This window comes from Miscanthus floridulus, unplaced genomic scaffold, assembly GCF_019320115.1.
Source record: "Miscanthus floridulus cultivar M001 unplaced genomic scaffold, ASM1932011v1 fs_72_2_3, whole genome shotgun sequence".
Taxonomy (NCBI): Eukaryota; Viridiplantae; Streptophyta; class Magnoliopsida; order Poales; family Poaceae; genus Miscanthus; species Miscanthus floridulus.
This window is the reverse complement of record NW_027097176.1, coordinates 32,496-60,000: the sequence shown is the minus strand read 5'-3', so window position 1 is coordinate 60,000 and position 27,505 is coordinate 32,496. Positions and strand designations below refer to the sequence as shown.

The 27,505-nt window shown below is 47.1% G+C and overlaps 5 protein-coding genes across 10 annotated transcripts; 2 read left to right on the top strand and 3 right to left on the bottom strand.

Annotated features, from left to right (window-relative positions):
* Positions 1–82: 82 nt before the first annotated feature.
* Positions 83–1,000, top strand: LOC136532852 (zinc finger protein STOP1 homolog). The gene has a single exon (XM_066525430.1). It carries the CDS (start codon positions 209–211, stop codon positions 998–1,000), a length of 792 nt encoding a protein of 263 aa, XP_066381527.1. The 5' UTR covers positions 83–208.
* Positions 1,001–1,512: 512 nt separating this feature from the next.
* On the bottom strand, positions 1,513–3,272 carry LOC136532855 (uncharacterized). 5 transcript variants are annotated; one of them, XM_066525434.1, is made up of 4 exons: positions 2,940–3,272; positions 2,637–2,788; positions 2,414–2,504; positions 1,513–2,313 (listed from the first exon to the last, which is right to left on the bottom strand). In XM_066525434.1, the coding sequence occupies exons 2-4, from the start codon at positions 2,678–2,680 to the stop codon at positions 1,756–1,758; spliced, it is 693 nt and encodes a 230-aa protein (XP_066381531.1). In that variant the 5' UTR covers positions 2,681–2,788; positions 2,940–3,272; the 3' UTR covers positions 1,513–1,755. The 5 variants fall into 5 exon arrangements, with proteins under 5 accessions (XP_066381531.1, XP_066381532.1, XP_066381533.1 ...); XM_066525435.1 differs by having other exon boundaries at positions 2,414–2,486; positions 2,637–3,272; XM_066525436.1 differs by having other exon boundaries at positions 2,414–2,474; positions 2,637–3,272.
* A 138-nt stretch (positions 3,273–3,410) lies between these two features.
* LOC136532857 (uncharacterized) lies at positions 3,411–6,308 on the bottom strand. Its single transcript, XM_066525439.1, has 5 exons — positions 6,096–6,308; positions 4,940–5,136; positions 4,151–4,252; positions 3,898–3,949; positions 3,411–3,780 (listed from the first exon to the last, which is right to left on the bottom strand). The coding sequence occupies exons 1-5, from the start codon at positions 6,202–6,204 to the stop codon at positions 3,668–3,670; spliced, it is 573 nt and encodes a 190-aa protein (XP_066381536.1). The 5' UTR covers positions 6,205–6,308; the 3' UTR covers positions 3,411–3,667.
* Positions 6,309–10,935: 4,627 nt separating this feature from the next.
* On the bottom strand, positions 10,936–16,539 carry LOC136532854 (uncharacterized). 2 transcript variants are annotated; one of them, XM_066525432.1, is made up of 10 exons: positions 16,405–16,539; positions 16,224–16,308; positions 15,939–16,047; positions 15,506–15,649; positions 14,396–14,454; positions 13,727–13,794; positions 13,584–13,635; positions 12,133–12,333; positions 11,440–12,042; positions 10,936–11,292 (listed from the first exon to the last, which is right to left on the bottom strand). In XM_066525432.1, exons 1-10 carry the CDS (start codon positions 16,419–16,421, stop codon positions 11,077–11,079), a joined length of 1,554 nt encoding a protein of 517 aa, XP_066381529.1. In that variant the 5' UTR covers positions 16,422–16,539; the 3' UTR covers positions 10,936–11,076. The 2 variants fall into 2 exon arrangements, with proteins under 2 accessions (XP_066381529.1, XP_066381530.1); XM_066525433.1 differs by lacking the exon at positions 16,405–16,539 and having other exon boundaries at positions 15,935–16,047; positions 16,224–16,314.
* Positions 16,540–18,924: 2,385 nt separating this feature from the next.
* On the top strand, positions 18,925–22,724 carry LOC136532858 (protein DETOXIFICATION 54-like). The gene is made up of 2 exons (XM_066525440.1): positions 18,925–20,017; positions 21,337–22,724. The coding sequence occupies exons 1-2, from the start codon at positions 19,016–19,018 to the stop codon at positions 21,922–21,924; spliced, it is 1,590 nt and encodes a 529-aa protein (XP_066381537.1). The 5' UTR covers positions 18,925–19,015; the 3' UTR covers positions 21,925–22,724.
* The last annotated feature ends 4,781 nt before the right edge of the window (positions 22,725–27,505 follow it).

Genomic DNA, 27,505 nt, shown 5'->3' with positions numbered 1-27,505 from the left:
GCAGATGGTGTCGGCCGAGCTCAGCTGCATCGCCGTGCAGCTCGTCTCCATCTCCAAGAGCCTCGCCGAGACCGGCGGGGCCGCGGCGGCGGAGCAGGACGACGGCGCCACGCGGTCGCCGGTCCCGAACGACGGCGACAGCAACTCGTCCGACCACGACCTCCTCCACGCCGAGGACGAGGACGGCGACGGCGACAGCGACGGCCGCATGCCGCCGCCCGGTTCCTACGAGGTGATCGAGCTCGGCAAGGAGGAGATCCTGGCGCCGCACGTGCACTCGTTCAAGGTCTGCGGCAAGGGCTTCAAGCGCGACGCCAACCTGCGCATGCACATGCGCGGCCACGGCGAGGAGTACAAGACGGCGGCCGCGCTCGCCAAGCCCGCCTCCGCCGCCGCGCCGTCGTCCACGGCCCGGTGCTTCTACTCCTGCCCCTTCGTGGGGTGCAAGCGCAACCGGGAGCACCGGAGCTTCCAGCCGCTCAAGACGGCTGTCTGCGTCAAGAACCACTACCGGCGGAGTCACTGCGACAAGAGCTACACCTGCCGCCGCTGCAACGTCAAGCGCTTCTCCGTGCTCGCCGACCTGCGCACGCACGAGAAGCACTGCGGCCGCGACCGCTGGGTCTGCTCCTGCGGCACCTCCTTCTCCAGGAAGGACAAGCTTTTCGGCCACGTCGCCGCCTTCGACGGCCACGCGCCCGCGCTGCCGCCCGACGACGACGACTCTGTTGCCAATGGCGGCTTCGGAACTGGCTCTGATCGCCTGACGACGATGGACACCGAGGCAGTGAGCAGAATGGCGAGCATGGAGTTCTTCCCGGACGCCGTGCTCGATGTTATCGGCTGTTCTGACATCAAGGGCTTCACGCTCATGGACGGACAAGGACAATATTTGGAGGACGACGACGGACGAGGGTCGCTCTCACCGTTGCCAATGGGGCACGATTCCTGTGGTTTTGATGGATTTGATCTCTTCGGGGCACCAGCAATTGATTTCTGAACTCAGGAGAAAATAGAAAACAAAAACGAAAAATGATTTGTCTTCACTCAATTGGCATTTTAGCCTAGAAAAACTAAGAATGATTTGTCCTCACTCAATGGGCATTTTAGCCTGTAGAACAAGTAGGAAAGTGCACACTAAAACATACCCAAATGCAAGGAATTCACATCTTCAACTGATAGGCCATTGCAATTTGCAAATCGCCAGTAGTAATTTTATTCAACTCGTGCCAACACAGCATTAAGAAGGACCTAGTAAATTCTGAATACAATATCACAAAGCAGGGTATAAGCGTGAGGAACTATAAGAATCCAGATCACATGTAAGCAACCAATGAACAAAACCATAAGACAGGACTAGGTTATCAGTCTACATTTTTTATCTTTATCTTCGGAAACATGGCAACACAATGGTGGATGCATCAAAGCACAAACGACAGAACCTCATAACAAGACAAATAGACAATGGACTACTAACAGAACAAGAGCAAATGATTGAAGTATCACAGATCATTCAGGAATTGGCCCTATTTATTGCAACTCTTTTACAGACAGCATGGTTTGGCTCTTGAATTTGTTGTACACAAGAACTAACAGTTGCCTATCCAGTATCCACCAAACTACGATTGTGCTATATTTGACAGGAGCTAGTTTACAGAAAAATGGCCAGCAAAATTCATCTGAATTTTCACTCAGCCTGCAAAACGAAGTCTTTAGTTTCTGAACAATGATGTGGTGACGAAGAACAAAACATCATTAGAACCGAACCCAACAGCGGGTGCACTGGGCCATGCAATCCCCTCTGCAGTCAATATTGTAGCCCAAAACCTTTGGATTCCTCAGGAGAAGGCTCCGCAGGGTCTTCCCATTTATTCCCCAGTCATTGTCCAGCTTGCTCACATTCAGCTTCACCTCGCTGTCAAGGTCACACCCAAGAACCTCCGGAAACTTCTTCAGCAACTTGTGAAGGTCTTCGTCCGATAGCCCAAGGCTCCTGATGTAGTTCAACACTCCAGTCACGACCTCGGCATTTGGAACCTCCTTCTTTCTCTCTTCGCTCCAATACGGCGAGTGGATCCATCCAAACGCCTTCTTCAGCATCTTCTCGGCGTCTTCGCTGGAGAAATCCAATGAAGTGAGGACTTGTTTGCACTCCTCATTGACATCCACGACAGAAGCTTGTGCTTGGTCGGCTGATAGCGTCCGCCATTCCCGACGGCTTTTCCCAAGCTCGATGTTTTGCTGCAGGACATTCAATCTTCCTCCGCAATTGTTATCTGAAAGCTTCACAGCCGGCGCACTCGAGACATTGCGCTGCAGAGGGAGGAATATTGGGATGCAAGCGCCTTAAGGGTCATTGCTGGTGATTTCGCCAACAATCTTATAAAGGAGCAAGCTAGATTGAGGATCTTACAGCTGTAATAAAGCAGCCAAATGCAGGAGTTTCAGCAGTCACCAAAGGCAGTGCTGGTGATCTGGCCAACATCTTGCACAGAAGCAGAAAGCTGGTTTCAATCAATGTTATGTTCGTAAGAATAAGAATAAGAAATGAACATCGATGCAGGTGAGATGAACACAAAGGGAAGCTAATTGTGATTTCAAGCAGAGAGGACAGCAAGTAGTGAACCGAACAAAACCTAGAATTGTTTCGGCTTCCATCAATTACATCGAAATCGTACATCAGTCCTGAATCCTAACAGGATATCAGTAACGGTAGCGGGAGCAGAGAGGAACACTGCCAAAAAAAAAAAAGCCCCGATGCAGCAACAAGGCGATTCCTAGGTGCTCCCTAGAGGACAAAAAGAAGGCGATAAGCAAACGCGAAGACGACCATGCGATTACTGGGTGAAGCAGCAATCAGCCAAGAAGAAATTTGGGAGCAGCGCAGCGAACAAATCTGAGCGAAGGATGCGGGAAAAAACAAGAGAGTACGACTGTACTAGGTGGATCCGCTTAGCAGCGTGCGCGGGCGCGCGCTCCTCCGGCTGTACCCGTCTTCTCCCCTCTCGTCCGTGGGCTCAGTTCGTCAGGTCACCAGCGTCTCCCTCGGCGGGTAGGAGAAGAAGAGGCTAGGGCTCCACCGCGGGGCCGCGTCTCCACCGTGCCCCTTCCGAGCCGCCCCCAGCCGCACACGCCCGCCGTCGCCATCCCATCCCTCCCGCAAGAGCCAACCAACCACCCACTCGGCCAGCGCGATCCCCTACCTGTTCTTTTACTCGTCGCGGCCCAGACCCCAGGCCCACCATGATAGCCAATGGGCTTACGGCCCACTAAGCTTTAGAAACTGGGCCTATAAATTATGAGAACTGAGAGTAGCTTTCAATCCAGTTACTGAAATGCAAACATCGGTTCCAATTCCAACTTCCAAGGGAAAGCAAGCAAAAATGAAAAAAGAAAAAGAGTGTGTGGTCTGTACAATAAGCCCAACAAACGAAGGCAAATTCTTTCCCTTTTTTGCGACGAAAAAGGAGGGAGGATCACTTGCATCAACCAACCAAAGTTCACCGTGAGGAAACAGGCATAGTAGAATAGTACAGACCAGGGACAAGGCTAAGCCGTCCGTCCGTCCTTCACAACGTCATCTACTTAGCAATCTTCCAAATCCGCTGCAATCTCAGAGAATTCCACATGAAAACCAGCTAAGCAAACGATTTATGCACAGCAACTTCTACTGCCCCCCGTGGCGGTACAGGAGCAACGACCGGTAAACGGCAGCGAGGTGGAGGAACACGATCAGCAGGATGAGCAGGTCATCGACGAATCCAAACAGCCCCAGCACACCTGCAGGTTGCAGAAACAAGGCCACGATGTGAGATGAATATATGATACAGTTCAGGCAACAGCAGCGACAGGTTTATTAAGATGCTACCACTTGTTCTAGGAATATGGTGAACTTACTTTCGGGAAGAATGTCGACAGGGCTTAGCACATAAATTGCACTCAGTGCGACCTACAAGTTCGAATAAGTCATCATCTTATCAGATTCATATATGGTCTCATCTCTCACATCCATTGCACTGGGCGATGGTATGAAACTGAGGTGAGGTCAGAAACAGCGCAACCTGTTTGCTTTCCCAATCTTAGTAACTTCCCAGCATAATATTGAAGAGGAATATGAAGCAAAAGAATAGTTTGATCCTGTGGGACTTACCATCATCATCATCCGCGCCCTGAACACAAGTGGGAGAGTCCGCTGGGGATCCATTAGTTCTCTGAACAGTCTTCGGATGAAGAAGGGTAGGTCTTGCAACCTCTGGATAACGGGGATATAAAAAATAAAGTAGTTAGATGAAAACCTCCCACAAGACTTTATGGCTAGATGCTAGGGACATACATTTCTAGTTGAAAAAGTAGTCATATTCATTGTACAATTCTGACAGCTGTATCTTAATTGTATACTTGTATTCCTTATACAACTATGACAGCTCCAATAGCCATATCTGTTATAACATGAAGGCCACATATATCTAATGAACCCCACAATTAACAAGGGAATTTCTTACATTCTCTACAAGGAATGCAGGAGAACATTTTAATTATGTCAAGTCCAAAGAGGAATTACTCCTGATAACAAAGATGATAGTAGGTTCGGTCTGAAAGAAAGCGAGTGATCAAAGTAATCATATGCTAAAAGTACGGTCCATTAAAATCACCATGTCTAAGGCACGTGCACAATAGTCCAATTTCTTTGGAAGATGATTTCCCAATCCTATAGGGACTGGGAGAGACATGCCAATGGAGCAACAGACACATGAATTCTGTTTTGAAACAATACGAAACCTTGTCTCGGACCTTGTTTATCAAGGAGTTTGGCCAATGTTTTTTCATGCACTCTAGCAGCATGGAAATATCAAAGGCAGCAACTTTTACCAATCTCAAGTGTCGAGATTATTCTCGAAAGTATAGTGAAGACACCAGATTTCATGGACAGTGTACCAACCTGAGTCAGGCTGCGTGGTGCTCCACCAAATATACAGTTGTAGTGCTGAATCTCTCCTAAAATACGATGAGCTTGTGGATCATCCTCCTGCTCTGATAAAGCAGCAGGCACCAGTAAATTTATAAGGCGGCGACAAATGGGACACTTGCAAGCCTGTACAGCAGGTCCATGATGCCAAACACGGATGATGCACTCTCCTGTAAAAGATGATCGTATCACCACATTCAGTAATAGAGAAAACTCCAAGGCAGTAAAGTTGTGTAAGCGTTGCGCAATTTATAAGATAATATTAGTAGTTCACCAAATTTGGAAAAAGAGAAAAAGAATCATTTCTTTATATGTATGTCTGGTCATTTCTAGCACACAAGACCACACATCTACCTATCACAGAAGTTACACAAAATTTCAAATCAAGAAAAGATAACCCCATCTTTGTATTGGCTTGTTATTTTTAATAGAAATAGTGATGATGATACTGATCTGTAGGGGGCAGCCGTTCCTCTTAACTTCTGCTTCTTATTGCCCTAAAAGGCTAAAACAATTCATCCTGTTCTGTCGGGCAGAAGTTACAGAAGAGTTGTTTGGCTCGGCTACCACAAGTATTGTGTTCATCGGTTTCCGCTCCATTCCATGACACCACCCTTCCAAGATCCGATGTCTCTTTAGCATCAATTCGTGTTGTCGACAGCTCGACACTATCTACCAACTAGCATTACCCTGTCTACTCACCTATATAGGCTATATATATGCCTCTATAACTTCCATTGTTTTCAGTACCCTAAACCCTCATTTTGCATCGACTCATGCTGTCATGCAGTTAATTCGTAGTCAGACTCCTATGGTAAAGAGGGATCAAGGCCAATTCCAGCACCCGACTCGCAAACCGCAGCAATTTAGCAAACCCAGGAATTCTTGACAACTCGAACGAATCCACCCTTCTACAGGAAAAAGAAAAGAAAAGAAAGGCAACCAGCCCCAAATCTACTCTGAACCGAGTAGCTGACAGTTCTGCGTAGCCAACTGCATCGGCCGACTGGCTCGATCTCCCTCCACGCAGTCGGATCCAGATTAGGGAAAGAACAGCCAAATCTCCGTAAAGAGAAGAGGGGCACGGCGGGACCAGGTAGGGAGAGGAAGAACAGTAGAAGGGACTTGCCACAGAACCAATGGGAGCAGTTCGCCTGGCACGGGATCCGGAAGCGGTCGTGGCAGACGGAGCAGACGTCGTCCTCCGGCGGCACGGCCGACGCCGAGGAGGAGCTCATTTCTTCCCCTTCCGGTTTCCGCTCTCTGTGTCCGCCCCGCGGCAGGAACGCGCTTGCCGTGGCGCTGCCTGCGTTATTTTGTGTCGCCCACGTCAAGTCGTCGGCGACTTTCCCACTGGCGTGTTTTGCCCGGCCACTCGGTAAGGTATTATCCGTGGAATTTTTAAAAAAATTTTTTCATCGTTACATACAGCGCTCCTTTGTTTGCCAGTTTTATGCTCCTTTGTTTGCCAGTTTTATGCGTATCTCTATATATTTGTCATCGCAAATAGTAATCCTTTTATGTTTTTATCATTTTTCTTAGGTGGCACACCAAATAGGCACGTCAGTGTGGCAAGGAGCTTGGAAGCCCTAACTTGGCACGTGAAATGACCATGTAACCCTCATCTTCTTCTTTCGTCTCCAGCCGGCCTAGCCCTGAGTCAAACTCAGTTCACTCCCCCTTCTTCTCCACTCCTAGCGTCGGCAATGGCGGGTGTGGCAGACGCGGCGGCGGCATAGACTCTCATTTCCATTCCTTGGACGCACGACGACCATACTAGGTACTGCCCGCACTCCCCTAAACCCTATTTCTCCAGTTGTGTTCCTCAATCTAGGGTTTCGATTTGATTCGGTTTTGATTTGATTGGTGGTCCATTTGATTGTAGTGACGTTGTGGTAGCCCTTGTTGTTGATCGTATGCGTTAAGATGAAGTGGACTGACTACCGTCCTTGGTAAGTTCGATGTGCTGTTGTGTTTGGTCTAGTTTTTGGATCCCATAGTGTTTTGGAGTTGGATGTCTCCTAACTCCACATGTTTGTTTATTTGTTTATGATTATTGTCAGGATTGATCCTGGCAATGCGTTTAGAATCCACGTTAGCGTTGCTAAGTACACAGCCAATGTTAATTATGGATCTGTCGAAATGGATGACCAAGAGCATGATGTTTGGATTGATCTTACCGGTCACTGCTCTTTGTCTAAATTTATGGATGAAATGTCTGGAAAGATCATTTGGGGTAGTGGGCAGCAGCTAATTGTTTGGGGTCTGGACAAGGATAGTAGGACAGAATGAAAGGTTACTACCGATGAGCAGTCCAGAGAGATGATAGAAGCTAGATGGGATGAGAATAAAATGGATGTCAGCTGTGAAGTACTTGACAAGGATAAGGTATCATCTAGACAGAACCGAGATGCAGCCAACATAAAATGTGTCAAATGAGCATAGTGTTCATGCCACATCTGGTGTAATAGCATAGCAAGGAAATGTTAAATGCATAGATGATGCCTGTAGAAGTCCAGAGCATACAAAATTAGATGATGTTGTTATTGATTGGTAAGCCTTCACAATATTACCTAAAGAAAACTTAGATGGGGATGCTATTGTTTTAGTGGATGAGGAACAAATCTATGAAGCCATAGGCTTCAAAGCTGCAGATGAGGGGATAGCAAGTGTTGATGGTCCATCAGAGATTCCTCCTAAGGTGGAAGAAGAAATGGAAGCAGCAGTTATCCTGTTGATGACAATGAAGTAATTGAGTCCTTGTTTTTCTATGATAGAGACAATCCTAACATGTCTGTAGGCACACTGTATCCATCAATGTCTGATTTTATATTGGCAGTTAAGCAACACGCTATAGTCAAAGAGTTTGAGTTGGGCACTGAGAAATCTAATCCATCAAGGTTTAGAATATTTTACAAATCAAAAGGATGCAAATGGATTATTATAGCTAGAACTCTGAGAGATAACAGTGTCAGGGTACATATTACTAACTATTTTTTATACTAGAACATGTCACTGTTTTTTATATAGTTAACCTGTTGTTCTGTGGTTTGTATGAAACTTAGTTCATAAAGATAGTCTAATGTTGGCTTGCTTGCTTGTTTGTTTGTTTGTTTGCATATACAAATAAACTCTAATGTGCATACTTGTGCCTCAAGAAGGAGAGTTTTGAACAGGATGGCATCCCAGGCATGGATTGCAGAGAGAGCAGTGCCTCTACTTAAAGACAAGCCTCAGATGGGAGTAAAGGAGCTCAAAGAAGAGCTCGAGAAGAAATACAAGATCAACATAAATTACCAGACTTGTTGGTATGGTAGGCAGAGGACTGCAGATAAACTTTTTGGTAAGTGGGACGATTCATTTGATTGGCTATTCAGATTCAAAGCAGAGATGGAGCTTAGGTCCCTAGGTAGTGTAGTTGAGATAGACACTGTCAAAGTAGGCAAGAAGGTTCATTTTAGTAGATTTTTCTGTGCATTCAAGGAGAGTATAGATGGCTTCCTACAAGGATACAGGCCATATATTAGTATAGATTCCACTGCTTTCAGTGGGTAGTGGAATGGACACATGCCTGCAGCCAATGCTATAGATGGGCACAATTGGATGTTCCCAATAGCATTTGGTTTCTTTGATTCTGATACAAAAGAGAATCGGATCAAGCACCAGGCGGCAAAAAGGTTTGTTGCTTCCATTTACATCAACCAACCACTAACGTACTGGGAGATGCACAAGCAACTAACTAGTTATTCACTTACAGGAGGCTGGACTTGGATGAACCAGTGCCACTGGAGATAGTACCAGCAGATGAAGCTGCAGCAGTGCAACCAACCAAAAAAATGACCCCAAGGAAGAAACAGCTAGCTACTAAGGTGAAGAAGGCAACACCAACAAAGGCTGGCAACTAAGGCATAACCACTGTTTGAATGGCTGTTCTTTTGTATGTATTTTGGAGATAGGAACTCTTATGACCAATTATCTATGGCTATCATGGACATGTTATGTATGTGATGGACCAATTATGTATGGTTGTCATTGCTAGTATGGATCTGTTATGTATGGCTCTCATGTGTCAGTATGGACCTGTAATTTATGGCTGTCATTGCCAGTATGGACATGTTATGTATGGACCAGTTGTGTATGGTAACTGCTGAACCTGATAATGGATTAGCTTGGTATGCAAATTTCTGTCAATTTCATCTTTTTGTTGGCTGTCATGGAATTTTTGGCTGTTGTCATGACAAAAGAACCATTTAATGCAACATACAATAGGCAACACAATAAGATAGCATTTCCATTGCATTAACTATTCAGCATACATTTTCTACTACCGAGAACAACCATTCACCTGAACACATACATTATGGCAACAATGCATACAACAAATAACACTAAAATCTACATCTTAAGCAAAGAAATCATCTTGGCTTCCATGTTCTTCTTCCCAGCACACTTTGACTATGCTTCTTCTTCACCAAATACCTAAGCTTCTTCTACTTCTTCTGCACCCAGGCCTGCTTCAAGATCAATGACAACAAACTTCAACTCCACCAGCTTCTTCAAGTACACTTTTTGAAATTCATAGAACCTACATCTTCCAAGCATCTACAAAATGTCCAACAGTTAGGGTTCTTAAACCAAACCCAAAACCAAAACCAAAACCAAGAAAAATTCAAAATGGAACAAGAAAAACCTTTACTCCGGGCACATTTCTAGAACACGCGTCCCTGGTTGTCGTTCTCCGTTATCCTCACTATGAGCTCGATTACCTTCTCTCTCTTGCATGTGGGACACACAATCAGCGAGAGCCCAGTCTCCTTCTCGGTGTCTTCCTTTTTGATAGCCCACGACGTCATGCTGCTTGACGAAGAGGGCTCTGTCCTCCGAGCCATGGGATGCACGGGTGAGGAGGATCGGTCGTCGCCGTCGCGAGGGAAGAGAATGAGTGAGAGGAGAAAGAATTGATGCGGCTGTTGGAGTGGGGAAGAAGGGGGAGTGGACTGGGTTTGACTCGGGGCTGGACCGGCTAGAGACAAAAGAAGGAGGCGAGGGCAGCATGATTATTTCGCGTGCTGAGTTAGGGCTCCCAGGCTTCCTGCCACGCTGGCGTGCCACCTCAGCAAAAATGGCAAAAACATAGGAGGGTTACTGTTTACGATGGAAGATATGTAGGGACGCGTACAAAGCTAGCAAACGAAGGAGTGCCATCCGTAAGGACGGCAAAAAGATAAAATCTCATTATCGGTCGTTGGATACGAGGCAACGCCGACGCTAAAGTAATCCTTCGACGGCCTGATTTAAGACAATTAATTAATATTCCAAATATAGCATAAATGTATATAACTATATAATACTCGTGCTTTTTTACCATTTTTTTCGCTTCCATTTCCAAATGATTTGCCACTTCACGATTTTCATCAACACATGTAGTTTTCTATTTTCCGTCCGTATTACTGTATATAATATATAGTACTACTCGAATGTTCAAGAAACACTTAGAAATGGACAATTTAAAACTAGCAACCTCATTTGCCAAATATACTCACACTTTTGACCATTTTATTCACTTCCGTTTCCAAATACTTTGGCACTTCACGTTCTGAGACAAGCACGGGAATGCTCAAGAAACACTTAGGCGGTGTTTGGCATGGCTCCTCTTGAGATGCTCCTCCGGAGAAGCCGTAGCTGTTTTGGAGGATCCTAGAGCCAAAACCGCGGAGGAGCCTTGCCAAACTACTGAAACATTCACCCGCCCAGCCTGATTCTGATTAAATACAAGGTCCCATCATAAAATACACACATCCAACTACCATCATACCACCTCCAATACATACAGCCGTGAAGAAATAAAAGCGATATGTGAGCACGGAAAGCGAATAATCTCAAAAACTAGGTCGAGCGGTCAAATTAACACCAATATGTGAGCATACAAGAATTAAATTCACCTCAGATCAAAAGGAACACGATTGGGATTTCTTTTGAAAGAAATTATTGATTGCTTGTTATATTGCATCCGCTCTACAATGTTTCTTAGTGATTCAGTACAAGCCGAAACTATAAACCAGGTGCATCATACAAGTTCAGAACTAGAGTTTCAGAACAGTACTTTTTTTTCATGGAAATAGTGGCCATTTCTTGTCACCCATTGCATAAGAGATGATGCTCTTTTTCAGTGGTGATATGTACTGAGCACCGTGGAACGCAGCAGCTCTCACTATATTAAGGGGCCCAAAATCAACAGAGTACATCTTCTGGAAACCATCTAGCACTGCTGTCATCGCCACATTGGCAGCCTTCCGGTCCTTCTCATATCGTTGTAGCAAAGTCAGCTGCCAAAGGAAACGAACAATTTAAAATAGCATTAACTATGATTCAACTATGAATCATAAGAATGGTTCAGGTGCAATGCAACTGTAAAGTTCCAAAATTAAATTTCAAAACAGAAAGGCTAAACAGAAACAGCAATAGATACTTACGTCCCCAACATCTGAGCCCACAGAAACTCCTTCAGCAATAACTTTTGCTAAAGCAGCAGCATCACCAAAGCCCAAGTTGACGCCTTGACCGGCTAAGGGGTGGACAGTATGAGCAGCATCTCCAACTAATACTAGCCTTTTGGAAACATAATAATGGGAATGCATCAATGACAATGGAAATGCCATTCTCTCAGAAACTACACCGGTTGCTTTTGGTGGTACTTCAAAGCATTCCTTTGTAGATGTTGCAGTGTTCCCAATGCCAGAAAAGAACTGTTCCATGTAATGGTCAAGAGCAGTAGAGCGAGGATGTGGCCCATAACCAAAATCCAATGCGTGGTTCACCGACTTCACAAACTCTTCGGGGCTCATTGACTTATGGCGCAGTGACTCCTCTGGGCTCATTGTCCATACAATGTTGCTCAAGTTGTTGCCTATCGGAAGTAGCGCAATTGGACCAGAAGAGAGAAACCTCTGCCATGCACAATCATTTTCCACAACATGCTCTACTGTACAGATAATTGCACTTTGCGGATAATTCCACCCAGTTGTTTTTATGCCTGCAATCTGTCTAACATTGGACTTTGAACCATCAGCTCCTATCTGCAACAAAGTTTAAATAGGACTAGGAGATTGAGGAATGAAGCAAAACAAAGGTCAAAATAATGCAAAAGAAGATAAATAAGAAATTACCACCAATTTGGAATATAACATCCGTCCATCACTGAGGTCAAGTTTAACTAAATTACTGCGATGTAACTCTTCTGTAGTATGACCAATAGATAATGGTTCACTTGATGCTGGTTTCATTCCTGCTTGTCTGCTCTTCAACGGGAAAGTAAGAGACACCAATCTGGTAGGATATATCACATTTTCAATATCATCCAATTCTTCCTGTTTAGGGAGAAATTTTTAAGCGTCAAACAAAGTTGATTATTTTTACCAGAAAGAAAGGCACGCTAACAGAGTGGGAATCTGGGTTGCACGACACCAAATTATCAAATTCCTGTGCTCTTGGCTATCTGGGATTATCTTATTTTACTGCATACCTGTAAGCACATCATATTTTTTTTTTAAAATGGTGTATTTGTACTGTTTACAACTAACATAAGAGAAATATATGATCTTTACAACAACAACAACAAAGCATTTAAGTCCCAAACAAGTTGGGGTAGGCTAGAGTTGAAACCCAGCAGAAGCAATCAAGGTTCAGGAATGTGAATAGTTGTTTTCCAGGCACTCCTATCTAAGGCTAAGTCTTTGGGTATATTCCATCCTTTTAAGTCTTCTTTTATTGCCTCTACCCAAGTCAACTTCGGTCTTCCTCTGTCTCTCTTCACGTTACTATCCTGGCTTAAGATTCCACTACGCACCGGTGCCTATGGAGGTCTCCGTTGGACATGTCCAAACCATCTCAACCGGTGTTGGACAAGCTTTTCTTCAATTGGTGCTACCCCTAATCTATCACGTATATCATCGTTCCGAACTCGATCCCTTCTTGTATGACCACAAATCCAACGCAACATACGCATTTCCGCGACACTTATCTGTTGAACATGTCATCTTTTCGTAGGCTAACATTATGCACCATACAACATAGCAGGTCTAATCGCCGTCTTATAAAACTTGCCTTTTAGCTTCTGTGGTACCCTTTTGTCACATAGGACACCAGATGCTTGGCGCCACTTCATCCACCCTGCTTTGATTCTATGGCTAACATCTTCATCAATATCCCCGTCTCTCTGTAGCATTGATCCTAAATATCGAAAGGTATCCTTCCTAGGCACTACTTGACCTTCCAAACTAATATCTTCCTCCTCCCGGGTAGTAGTGCCGAAGTCACATCTCATATACTCAGTTTTAGTTCTACTGAGTCTAAAACCTTTGGACTCCAAAGTCTCCTGCCATAACTCCAGTTTCTGATTCACTCCTGTCCGGCTTTCATCAACTAGCACTACATCGTCCGCGAAAAGCATACGCCAAGGGATGTCCCAAAAAATATATGATCTTTAGGCAGCACAAAAACAAACACAACTTTTTGCCATGACAAATACACCATAAGATTTACTTTGATACCTATGATGCATAAACAACGTGGGCAATACAATTCACTATGATGTTCAAGAGTTAAAGAAAAGACAAACCTTTAAACGTAAGAGCAGCGAGTTGCAAAGCACTTTGTTCTCCACCACACATCTAAGCAACACAAACACAAAAAGAAATATATGGCCACTGACAAAAAAAGATAAGCAGATAAAAAATAATGACAGCTTTTATTAAAGCATACCCAAGGTATTCTTTGCCCACATCTCTTGCATTATATCTCGTGTATCCAAGCCCAGTGTAATCCCACACCTGCCAGTTGTAAGCAAAACATCCAGTATTGTAGTAATTACCAAAGTGGAGCATCAATTTCATTGTGTGTTTGCATGGAAAATAACAGAGAGAAGGACAAAGAAAAAGAGAAGGCAAATACTGATGCATGCCCATATGGTTAGGTGATAGATGTACTTTTGCACAATATACACATTGACACTCTGGCGTGCCTAGATGATACAAAAACATCTATTGTAGACCAGCTATCTTCCAAAAAGACATAAGCTCCTGTTTTATGCCATCAGATATAGTAAGCAGAAACATGAATGCACAATAGAAGTATAATACTGTCTCTATGCTCAAATTGTAAATTGAGCTGGACAACCTTTTGAAAACCTGAGGCTTGCATGCCCCACTGGTATTGCTAGCATAATGTAAAGCACACAAATGATAACTTCAATTGTTTAGTTAAATTAGTACAAACTCATCACTAACTTGGCATCTGATCAGCAAAGCTCAAAATGCAAATACACCAAGAATGTGTTTGGTCAAAAGAGACAAAAGGTGAAACCATAATAAACAATGGCCATACATTATCAAATAAATTGTTTATATAGATAGAAGCATGTTAAGTCCTCACCTGCATTTTACCAAAGAAAGCATGTCTTTGCTGTTGAACATGCTCCCAGGCGCCAATATCTGCCACATTAATGCGCACACATGCATGAGGAATATTACCAATAACGCTATTATTTCTGGTAGCAAAACAAGCCATGCACATATAAAAATGGAAAAGTATCATTTTTAAACTATACTTGGTGAAGAGAGACATTCCAATGCACACAAAAAGCAGAAAATTAAACAATAACAGATGGTAGCTTTGTCACTGTTACAGTTCCAATAGTGAAATGTACACAACTAGATGTCTAAACTGGTGACCTGAAAGAAAAATGGTAGTGTTGCCACTGCCATAATGAATCAGAAACAATTGAAGAACGATACAACGATCAAATTGCTAACAACAACAGATGGTAAATTTGTCATTTGCTGTGATGAGGCTGAAACTTTGACGACTGGTAGATCAATAAAGAGTGACAGAGTTGTTGGCATGTTGGTTTCTTATTAAGTTCCGGCATATCACCAATATAGCCCACGGGATAGGAAATTGAGAAAACATTGGAGTAACTTTGATAAAGTTTATAGAAAAATGCATCAAATTAGTTCCACTAAATTTGCCATGGAACATTTCCTAATAGTATAATTATTTGGTATCATAGATGTTAATGTATTTTTTTCAGGTCAAAATTAGTAAAATTTGACTTAGGACAAAGTTAAAATGAACTATAATTTGGAACGGAGAGGGTATGACAGAAATGTTTTACCATATTCATTTGGCAAACATCTGTGGCAGCCAAATCTTTTCGTCAAATTTGTGGCAAGTTATGGATAGAAAATGGGTGAGTGACAGCTGGGTTCAGGACTTCAAGGCTAATAAACCATGGCAAGCTCGAACTGTGAACCAAACGCTGATTAAAGTTGATTGAACTACTTTCCCTGTACATCTAATGTGGTCATATGGTATAGTTGATCAAACATAATTGTGTAGATATCAGTGTAAATGACACGAAAGGTCAATCTAGATGAAATGACACCTAAACACACAAGACAAACTTGAATCCAAATACTGTTGCAGGGTAAAAGACAGCTGAAATTAAGTATGATGATACATGTATTTGATTCAGAATCATACCTCTGAAGAAGGAAATGGTTGCAGGGGTAACAGTACTGACCCTAGAATCGGGTGTACTGTTTTTATCCAGGTAACCTCTTGACTTCAACGCTGGATTGCTATCGATAATAGCAGTTTTAAGATGTTTTGTTAATGGCATATTGGCTGCATACAGGACATACGAGTATGTGAGAAATTACAACTTTAATACATTACATCACATACAAGCAACAATTCTATGGTAAATACTTAACACACTGTAAATAGGTAAATGATGCTCCCAGAGAAGTGCAACTGACAAACAGTCTTATTTTGGGTGTGATACTATTTCTGATCAAAAGATGCAACAAGGGAAGGAATGTTCCGAGCATCAATAGTCAGGCAAAACTAAACACAAGGCGCCAAACTCATCAGCGTCTTAAACAGAGGAGAGCACACGAACAGCAATACCTACACAATGCACAAGCGACTGCCAAGCCCACCATGCCTCCACCAACAATAGCAACGTCGAGCACATCAGGCGGAGCCTTCACGCCAGCAACCCTCTCGGTGTGACTGTGATCCTACACGTTCATTGAGAGAGTCAGCACCAGGACACGCGCTTGAGCCACGGAACCGTAACTCCGGACGGAGCAATCACAGTCAGCACCCCAAACGACGCATTCCCCTGAATGCCTAAACCCTACAGCAGGAGCGAAACACAGAGGCACACGGGAAGCAGAGTGTTCGGGGTGAGTACCTGCGACCTGGGCGTCCCGGAGGCCGGCGCGCCGCAGAAGGCCCTGGCGAGCGGCCGGATCCGGTTCGCCGCCGCCGCGAAGCATCTGCGTGGGAGGAGAGAAGGACGCTAGTGAGTGCGGGAGAAGCGGAAATCTCAAGGCAGAAGGGGCTGGAGGAGGGGTCGATGACGCGCGCTTTACCTTCGCCTGGAGAGCATGGCGGGGGTGCGCGTCGGTGCCGTCGGTCGTCGGCGACGAGGCCACGAGGGGAAGAGAGAGAAGAGCGGCGCGCGCGTGGAGGGCTCCTGCGCCGCGCACCGGTGTGCGGTGGGGGGATTTCGGCCTGCTACTGCTAGATTGGGCCGGGCTCGGGTTTACAGCTACGCGCCTACGCCTGATGGGCTGACTCTGCGTGCACGGGGATGCGCAGCTTTCCTTTCAGATGATGTCACGCGTCCACGATTCACCCCTATCCTGGGCCCGCCATGGCTAGTGGTCAAGGCACTATTAGCCCATGGTAAAATGTGGCCAGGAGTCAAAGAGACCTGGCGACAGGATAACTGCCAAATCAGGAGCATATATACGGTGGAAATCCACTTGGGTCAACTGTCAATGTGACAGTGGTGTTTTACTGCAAATATCTTTTTCCCGTTTTTATGAGTAAATGATGTTTTAGCGAACTTTTTAGGTGCAGGATATTTAACTATTTATTATCATCTTTAGGTATGGTTTTGGAGGAATTCTGGAAGAATTTGTGAGAGAAAAACACTGTTCCGGATGAAAAAAGAAGCGGATCAAGCCGGATTTAAGGGCACGCGAACGGAGCCTATAGATAGTCAGGGGCATTTAGGTTAGTGGCTGGTACATTGGAGGTCCGCATTGGCTCACGTCAACGAAAACGTGAAAAGTTTAGTGTTGTTCCATCTCCGACGAGAAGTATATACCATACTCATTAATTAGGGGGGTTTTCTGATGCAAAACGGTCGATAAGAAACATAGAGAAGATGCATCTTATGCACCGTCACGATATGCAATGTGCTATGGATCGGTGGCGAAGAACAAATAGAATTCGCTACAAAAGCCGGCTAACAGGGGTATTTCTACGTATGAGAACATTATAATGGAGAAGATCGTAGCCAAAATATGATTTGTTTTGGCTAGAGCACCGAGTCTTAAGATCTAATGCTCTAGGTCAACTCTCATAGCTTAAGCATGACGTCTCTTTTGTTGTGTCACAAGATCTAATGTTCCAGATTAGCTCCATAGATAACATCACAACAATTAAGGACGCGTTTGGATGGCGGCCGCAATACGCCGCACAGCATGCGTCACATTTTTTGCACCTGTTTGGATCGCAGTCGCACCTTTGGCATGCCACAGCCCTCCCTCCTTTTCCCATTCATTTTGACTCCAACATGTGCCGCAAGTCCAGCACCCGAAATCAATGCCACATTTTTGGCACAGGCAAAGCTCAGGCGTGGCGTGCTTAGGCAGCAACCAAACGCGCTCTAATTGTATAAGATATTGTAGCATCATAATATGCCTCGTAAAGCGTCTTTCCCTTGATAGGACCATACTTTCCATCTTTTGTGACATAACAAGTGGATACTAGAATGTGATATTGTATATGTTCTAATAATGAAATAGTCTAATAAAAAAGGGGGTTAGCGGTCGCCATTGGCATTTTCCCCATAGGGCTTATTCGGTCAATCTCCTCCATAAGAGATTGAAGAAATGTTTTGACTTAGGATTCAATCAATCCCTCTTTGATTCCTTTTAATCCCCAATAAGGGGATGTTTGGTTCTACCTCCTAAACTTTAGTCGCTATCAAATCGGATGTTTGGACACATGCATGGAGTATTAAATATAGACTAATTGCAAAACTAAATGTACTGATTGAGACTAATTTGCGAGACGAATGTTTTAAGCCTAATTAGTCCATGTTTTGATAATGTGGTGCTATAGTAAACATATTAGTTATGCTTAATAAATTCGTCTTGCAGAATAGTGACGACTTTGTTTTATTTTTAGTATTCGAACACCCCATATGACATCCCATATAACACACGATGTGACACATCTTAAACTTTGGCCTTGTTTAGTTTCTCTCCCTAAAGTTTACTCCCTATCCCATCGAATGTTTGAACACATGCATGGAGTATTAAATATAGACTAAAAATAACTAATTGCACAGTTTACGACTAATTTGCTTGACGAATCTTTTAACTCTAATTAGTCCATGATTTGACAATGTGGTGCTCCGGTACCACATGTGCTAATGATAGATTAATTAGGCTTAATAAATTTATCTCGCAGATTACTGACGGATTCTATAATTTATTTTTTTATTAGTATCCCAACACCTCAGGTGACACCATAAAATTTTACACCCTGAATTTAAACGAGATCTTTAGTCCCTGCAGCCAAATACAATAAGTTCTAAACGGTACAGTGTCTTTATAGTGGCAGAATACCATGGAGCAACAGTCAACTGGCACGTCGAAACTGCTGCGTGTTTCATAGTAACCTAAGTCTCATGCACCATCACAGCTGAATCGCCGCGTGCTGTCTTTAACAACAACGGCCAGGCTAAACCCCTGGTCAGATTCAGATCAGTACAGTAATTATAAATATACTAAGCACAGCCTGCAGGTTAAACCTCGCTCCGACCATATATATAGCCGGCACCGGCACAAGGCAGAAGGCAAGCCAGAGCCATCCCCCCTCCCCTCCTCTGCCTGCCTGCCTCTTTCACATGGAGCACTAGTAGCAGAGAGACGACGCGAGACATCCGTTCCCTTGTCGCTGGGCATGGCCATCCCGCTGCCGGGAAAGGCGCTGCCGCGGCATGACGCGACGAATGGCGGCGGCCAGGCTGACGACGGCGACGCCGCCGACGCGGCGGCGTGGCCTGGCGTCGACGACCAGCCGTCGGTGGCGGCGGAGCTGCGCGCGCTGTGGGGGATGGCGGCGCCGATCACGGCGCTCAACTGCGTGGTGTACCTGCGCGCGATGGTGTCCGTGCTGTGCCTCGGCCGCCTGGGCCCGCTGGACCTGGCGGGCGGCGCGCTCGCCATCGGCCTCACCAACATCACGGGCCACAGCGTGCTGTTCGGCCTCGCGTCGGGGCTGGAGCCGCTGTGCGCGCAGGCGTTCGGGTCCCGGAACTACGAACTCCTGACGCTGTCCGTGCAGCGCGCCGTGCTGCTGCTGTTCCTCGCCGCGGTGCCCATCGCGCTGCTGTGGCTAAACGTGGGGCCCATCCTGGTGGCGCTCGGGCAGGACCCCACCATCTCGGCGCACGCCGCGTCGTACGCCGCGTTCGCGCTCCCGGACCTGGCGGCCGGCGCCGTGCTGCAGCCGCTGCGCGTGTACCTCCGGTCGCAGGGCATCACGCGGCCCATGGCGGCGTGCTCCGCGATCGCCGTGGCGCTGCACGTCCCGCTCAACGTCGGTCTCGTCTTCGGCATGGGCCTCGGCGTGCGCGGCGTCGCCGCGGCGCAGGCGCTCACCAACACCAACATGCTGCTGTTCCTGCTGGCCTACATCCGCTGGGCGCGCGCCTGCGAGGGCACCTGGAAGGGCTTTGCGCGCCCCGCCGCCGTCGCCAGCGGCCTCCCCGCGCTCGCCAGCCTCGCCGTGCCCAGCTGCGTCGGCGTCTGCCTCGAGTGGTGGTGGTACGAGGTCGTCACCGTGCTCGCCGGGTACCTCCCCAACCCCGCCGCCGCCGTCGGCGCCGCCGGGGTGCTCATCCAGACCACAAGCCTCATGTACACCGTGCCCATGGCGCTCGCCGCCTGCGTATCCACCCGGGTAAGCACCCTCTCCTCCATCGATATATCACCCTCAAACATGGATCGGCGAAAACGAAAAACCGATCGTATTCGTATAGATGCCGAGATCTTTGCGCCGGATTTTCTTGCCCATCAGATCGGGTCCATAGATTTGCTTTCGCCAGGTTCACATCGCGGTCGCACGCAGGACCGGCGTTTTGCTCGTCGGTCCGCGGCGAGGCCGTGATTTTTCAGCTATCACCATGCATGCATGCCACGGAACTTTGACTACTTAGCTAGCAGGTACTACAGTACAGTCACGGTGCCGCACGAAGTTTTGTTTCCTCACTTGTTTATTATTTTCGTGACGTGGACCAAAACTTCAAAGATTTTTCTTTTGGAGAAAAACTCTGCTTTCAGCATAGTAAATCAGGATTCTGTACATTTCTCTCTCTCTTTCTTCGTCTTCTTCAGATTCCTCTCTCTTTGAATTTAACATGTCATGTTCCTGAACAATGCATTTTTTTAGCAAGTTTTAGCATGCAATTCAGAGCCATTGCAGAGTTTTAGTTGTACCTATACTAGCACGTAGTAAAGCTACTCTCTCTTTTCTTGCCAAAGTAATAACAAAGCAATAATTTTGTGCATGGTGAGTCTGCTTCCTCCTATTGCCATCCTTGGGCATCTCAAATTGGTCTCCACGTGTGGTGCACCGTTCCATATTCCCCTACACTGCTCTAATTTTGTGCGCTAACACGTCAAGTACATGCACTCCTTCCATGCATACATAATTAGGCTCCAACCAAAAAGGAAGGCTTGCCTTTTCAATTTTGAATTGAAGAATGCAACAGCATGGAACATGGTGTGGCCATCCATATTTTCATGTTTGTAAATAAAGCTGATGAAACACGCAGGGAACCATGGCGGTTCCCTTGTTTGGTAGATTCGCAGGTGCCTCATTTTAACCCCTCCCATGGAAGTTACTCCTACTACTAGATACAGTCACACCGATTTTTACAGCATGGGAAAACGACAATGCCACGTTGGTGCTTGGTCTTCTCATGTCACTGTGCGTTGTGTTGCACAGTGTTTGCATTGCAGCACAGGGACAGCCACTGGTGGCTTGTAGCTGCCATGAAAAGATTAGCTTGGCTAGTGCGCAGAGCACGAGCCGTCTGCTGCTCGCTGTAACACACTGTTGAGTTCCAAGAACAGACAAGAATGGCTGGCACGCCAACCATAGGAGAACAGCAGCAAAGATCTCGGCAGCACAGCGACATCCACTGTAGCTTCACTGTGACGCTATGCTCATTTGGTTTTTGATCGGCCCTGATGCCATATTGCCATGCATGCATGCAGGTGGGCAACGAGCTGGGCGCCGGGAAGCCGCGGCGCGCGCGGATGGCGGCGCTGGTGGCGCTGTGGTGCGCGCTGGCGATTGGCGCGGTGCACGTGGCGTGGACGGTGGCGCTGAGCAGGCGGTGGGTTGAGCTGTTCACGACGGAGCCCGGCGTGGTGCGCCTGGCGTCGGCGGCGATGCCCGTGGTGGGTCTGTGCGAGCTGGGCAACTGCCCGCAGACCACGGGCTGCGGGGTGCTCCGGGGCACGGCGCGCCCGGCCGTGGGCGCACGGATCAATCTCCTCTCCTTCTACCTGGTGGGCACCCCCGTGGCGGTGTACCTGGCGTTCGGCGCCCCCGGCGTCGGGTTCCGGGGCCTCTGGTACGGCCTCCTGTCGGCGCAGGCCTCGTGCGTCGCGCTCGTCCTCGCCGCCGTCGTGTGGCGCACCGACTGGCGGGTCGAGGCCATGCGCGCCAAGAAGCTGGCGGGGCTGGAGCTCGCCCCTGCCGCGACCACCGCCGCAGCCGCTGACGACGACGACGACGACGCCGAGGAGAGGAAGCGCCTCGTGGTGGCCGCCACCGGCGGAGGGCGTGTAGTAGTGTAGTGGTAGGTAGGCTAGCGACAGTGCATGTCGTAGCTGGATGATGACAGCGACGCGACGTGCGCGTGCAGGGTCGCCGTCGTCGCCGGAGCCCGTGTGTCCACCCAGACCCAGCATCAATGGACGCAACGGATCATAGAGTTGCTTGGCTTTTCGCTGCTGCCTACTACTAGCTCGCTGGACATAGACTAGTAGTATAGCTTTGTGTGGCGTGCAGGGGCCTGGACGCCTGGGTGCCTGGCGGGTTATAGAGGATAGCTAGCTCTGCGCCTGTGCGCCTGTGCGATGGTGGTGGCTGCTGTCGCGGCGCGCAACTAGCTAGCTAGCGCCGGCAAGTGGTGGCCATGCATGTTGTTGTTGTTGTTGCATTGCACCCAATCCATCCATCCATCCATCGACGGATCGACCGACGCCGACCTGGTTCATTGGCGCGCCGGTAAAATGACCTAGCGATCCTTCCGAGCTAGTGGCCACCCCGGGCGGCAGGACGGCCAGGGTGAGACGCCGGCGCGGCGCATGCGATCAGCGTCTCGTTCGCTGGCAACCCACCCGGGCACCCAGCTGGTGGACCGATGAACGGATTAGAGTCTTTGGGGAAAGCGGCTTTGCGAGATTCTTCCCCTTCCCCTTTTGGGAGGACAGGCATCCCGCGCCGTCGCTCTCGCCTTTTCCTCGCGCGCGGCTTCGGCTTCATCGTGTCGCCGCCGGCCCGCCGGTGTCTGTTCGCGGGCGGCTGGATCTGCATCTGCTGGGTCGGCGCTCGGCCCACGGCTTTCTCCGCAACTCGACAGCGCGACGTTGCGTCTTCTTCTATCCGACATATCGCTAGCTCTAGCTTCGTCGTCGTCGCAACGGCCGGACTGTGACTGGAGTGCTCTAGAGCAGTTCCGTCTTCCGTCGCTGCAGCAGCTGTTTTTAGGCGTCCACGTCGGGCGTTCGCCGTGGTCGCGCAGGTGACGACCGGTGGGTTCAAGGTCGTGGTGCACGGGGGCACGCCGCAAGCGCTTGCTGTTTCCAAGCTAGCGACGCTGGCCACCGGCCAGTGGGCGGCGATCGCACCCGGGGCAGGTTCCATGTGTGTTTGCGGAAAGATACAAGCGTTCAAGTCTCTCGGTCTATCTAGCTTCTAGCCAAGGCTGTAATAACGGAGAAAGGGCACGACCTGCTAGTACTCAATGTGACGGCAAAACCTGTGTGTGACACTTGCTGCGGAGTGGTAGCTGTTATATCAAATTGCCTATCGACACAATCGACATCAACGAAACTACACAATCCATTGGAAGCAAAGTGGTTCACACCTATATATCAACGTAACCTCTAGCAACGAAAAAAAAGGCCAATGGAGCCATCAATCGGTGAGCACAACATAGGCCCTGTTTCCCTGTTTGGAACCACAATCTGCGACCACACGATGCGGTATCCCATCCACGGTTCCGAGGCCGCGATACAGAGAATCGGTGGTATAGTTCATTTTTCAATTTTTCTCCTTACGGGTGGTCACAAGAATCACGGGCACCATAAGACGTTTGGTAGGACTTTTTTTTTATTCTCGTGGTGGGGCGCTCAGAAATCCAATTATACTCGGTTCCAAGCAGGGCCATAAGATTAAGGGCCAGTTTGGATGCCAAAATTTTTGGCAAAACGCTATTGTAGCGTTTTCGTTGTTATTTGACAATTAGTGTTCAATCATAATCTAATTAGGCTTAAAACATTTGTCTCGTGGATTTCGTCTAAACTGTGTAATTAGTTTTATTTTTTATTTATATTTAATGCTTCATGCACGCGTCTAAAGATTCGATGTGACGGGGAATCTTGAAAAATTTAGCGTTTTGGAGGGGAACTAAATAGGCCCTAAATGGTATAAGAGGTGAAGATGATATACTGCGACTCCAGCAAGATAGCTCACGAGATGGCAAATATAAGAGCAAGGCAGAACTTTCAAATCGTCAATGGCGGAACACATACTTCGATAAAAAATATTGGTGAAGTCAGATTCAATGGCACAAGGCTAGTCTCAGTGGATGTTTCACGTCACTGTTTTCATGACTCCCATGTGTAGGAAAACAGTGCAGACAAGTTCCATCTCCACAAAACTCATTTCATTCTATCAAACTTCAATTTTATCTTTCTTCATCAATGCCATGCCGCATCTTTAGTACATGGAGCTTCCCTCTGCTAAGTACTAGAGAATTGCTAAGAAGAAAAAGCATGGAACTTCTAGATTACAATTGTGTCCTAGGTAACAATCTAGTGGAGGAATCTTTGGTACATCTATTGCTCCACTGTCCCTTTGCTACAGGATGTTGGAACTGTCTAAGTGTTGAGGTTCTCCATCAATCTGATATATACTAGAATTTAGAGAGCTTCAAAATACAGCAACGGGCTCTTTTCTTCATGGAGATCTTTATCCTCGTGTGTTGGGCCATCTGGAAGGCAAGAAATGCCCTAATCTTCGATCAAGTTCAGCCTTCCTTGGAAGATGTAAAAAGGACGTCCAAGACAGAATTTGCACTGCTTTCCCACTTATTGAGCTATGGTTAAACAATCTTGTTTAATCTTCTTAGTTTTCTTATTTTTTTTCCTTTCCTTCTTTGTTTCTTGAATCTCTTTAGGCTCCCTGCTCCCCTTGTTTGTACTGAACTTTTGTCCGGTTCGCTTGGCTGATAAGCCATGGCTGAAAGCGCTATTGGCTGATTTATTGTGAGAGAAAAACACTGTTCGTTGGCTAAAAAAGTACGACTTATAAGCCAAGCGAACATGGCGTTTGTTTTTGTCAATGTTATTTTCATAGTAGGGGTACGTCTCTCCTGTCTTGCCTCAGCTTATTTAATGTCCATAACACTCTTATAAAACCTTATACTGAGACTGACGTAGTATACATGAGTGGAACAGACGTGAAGAATATCTAAGTTGTATTATGGTCGAACAATATAATAGACGTGTGATTTGTAGGATCGTTTGGCTAGTTTCCTTGAAAAGACACCATCAGTTAGATAAGTCGTAGCAAACGAGCATAATAGAAGTGTTTTTTGAATATATAAAAAGTCACTACTCCAGTATTGGTCCGAGGCCAAAAGTGCTCGTGAAACGTACTATATAACTTTTTTTTTCGGAGGAGCGATGATGGACAACAAGAACATCCGCACCACACTGCATCGAAGGCCGACTTCGGCTGTCCTCGTTCTCTGGCCGAGAATTGCTGTGTCAGGCCTTCTTCGGTGAAGCCTTTCAAAGTTTGGCTTCACCAGCTTTTCTTGTCTCCTATTTCCTTTTGCTAGAAGGTGAAGCGAACCATCAGATAAAACCTACATGACTTTTCTTTTCTTTTTGGGGAAAAAAGTTTCGGCGACTTTCAATCTTTAGAAAGTTATAAAGTTATACTCGTAACCTTTATATATGACATTTTGTGGAACAAAATTTATTACCGTAACTTCTTATCATAACCTTTCCAATATCAATAATAATAGGATAACGACGTCCGTCCAATGACCCCGTCCAGACGCGCTCCCACAAAAAAAAAATCCCGTATGCTCGTCCTATTCCCCGCGGTGCCTCCATCCCCGTCCTCGCTCGGACACCGCGCCCCACTCTGTGCTAACTGCTACTTCCTTCACCCGTCACTCGCTCAAGCCCCATCTCGCTCGCAACGCTTTGGCTCTCCCATCCCGCACTGCACTCCATCTTGCGTTGTGCCGCGCCCCCCATCTCCTCCCTTGTAGGGTCGAGATGGCGGACTAGAGGGGGGTGAATAGTCCTTTCTAAAATTAATTGCGTCGGCTAACCGAAACAAGTGCGGAATTAGAACTATCGGTCTAGCCAAGACTACACCCCTCTATCTATGTTCTCTAGCACCTTCCAAAGATACTAATTAAGCAACAAAGGTGTCGGGCTAGCTAGAGCTCACCTAACCAATTCTAGGAGTAAGGTCACACAAACCTATGCCACTAGTACTTTAAGCAACAAGAGAGCTCCTACACATGCTATTAAGCAAAAGCACAAAGCCAACTAAGCTCACTAGCAATGCTCAATAACAAGGCAACCAATGTCAAATTAGAGAGCGCAAATACTTAGCTACACAAGCTAAGCAAAGTGACTAACAAGGTTACACAAACCTAATTAACCACGCAAGGGAGCTACTTCTATGCTACACAAGCAAGAAGGTAACTAGTAAGCTACTCAAGCTAACTAGTTCCAAGAGCAACTACACAAGCACAATGTATATGAAAGTAATTACAAGCTTGTGTAACGAGGATGCAAACCAACGGGAAGAATAAGGTTGACACGATGATTTTTCTCCCGAGGTTCACGTGCTTGCCAACACGCTACGTCCCTGTTGTGTCGACCGCTCACTTGGTGGTTCGGCGGCTAATTGGCATCACCCGCCAAGCCCGCACGTCGGGCACCGCAAGAACCTACCCCGATAGTGAGGGTAGCTCAATGACACACTCAACTAGAGTTGCTCTTCGCGGCTCCCGCGGGGCGAGCACAATGCCCCTCACAAAGCTCTTCTTTGAAGCACCGCACAAGCTTCTTGCGGGCTTCGACGGAGACTACCACCAAGCCGTCTAGGAGGTGGCAACCTCCAAGAGTAACAAGCACCATCGGCTTGCAACTCGATCACCTAGTGCCACTCGATGCAACCTCACGATGCAATCGCACTAGAATCGCTCTCTCACACAATCGGATGATCACTATCAAGCATATGTGAGATGGAGGGCTCCCAAGCACTACCACACAAGCCACCAAGGCTCTAGTGTGCTCAGCTTTCGGTCTAAGGCCGACCATGGCTTCTATTTATAACCCCACGAACAAATAGAGCCGTTACCCCTTCACTGGGCAAAAGTCGGGACGACCGGACGCTCCGGTCCGATCGACCGGACGCTAGACCTCAGCGTCCGGTCGTGCGATGCACGCCATGTGTCCCCTTCTTCAAACGTTGTTCATCCGATCTCAACGGTCATCTGACAACCAGATGCTCCAGCTTGAACTGACCGGACACAGCAACCTCAGCGTCCGGTCATTTCCAGTAAGGTACCAGACATGACCGGACACGTCCGGTCGATCGTGATCGGACGCAGCACCAGCGTCTGATCACCTCCAGCAACACTGCTCTGCCTGCGTCATCACACGTCATCTTGACCGGACGCACCCTGTCAGCGTCCGGTCACTTCCAGCGCCAGCGTCCGGTCGAAGACCGACGCCTGCCCGCTGACTGCCACTTCTGACCGGACGCTGGAACCCAGCGTCCGGTCACTACGTGACCAGTGTTCGGTCCACTCTGTGAAACCCTATCTTTTCGGAACAGGGTGCCGGTGGAGTTTCGAACCCTTCTCACCTCCGTTCCATCGTCGAGTTGATCCACATCAACTCTAACTTTATCTCCTTTGTAAATGTGCCAACACCACCAAGTGTACACCACCATATGTATGTGTGTTAGTATTTTCACAATTATTTCCCAAAGGATTAGCCACTCAACTTGCCACGCCACTCAATCCTAGCGATGATGCAAAGTTAGATCACTCGAGTGGCACTAGATGGTCGATATGCAAACAAGTTTACCCCTCTTGATAGTATGGTCATCTAT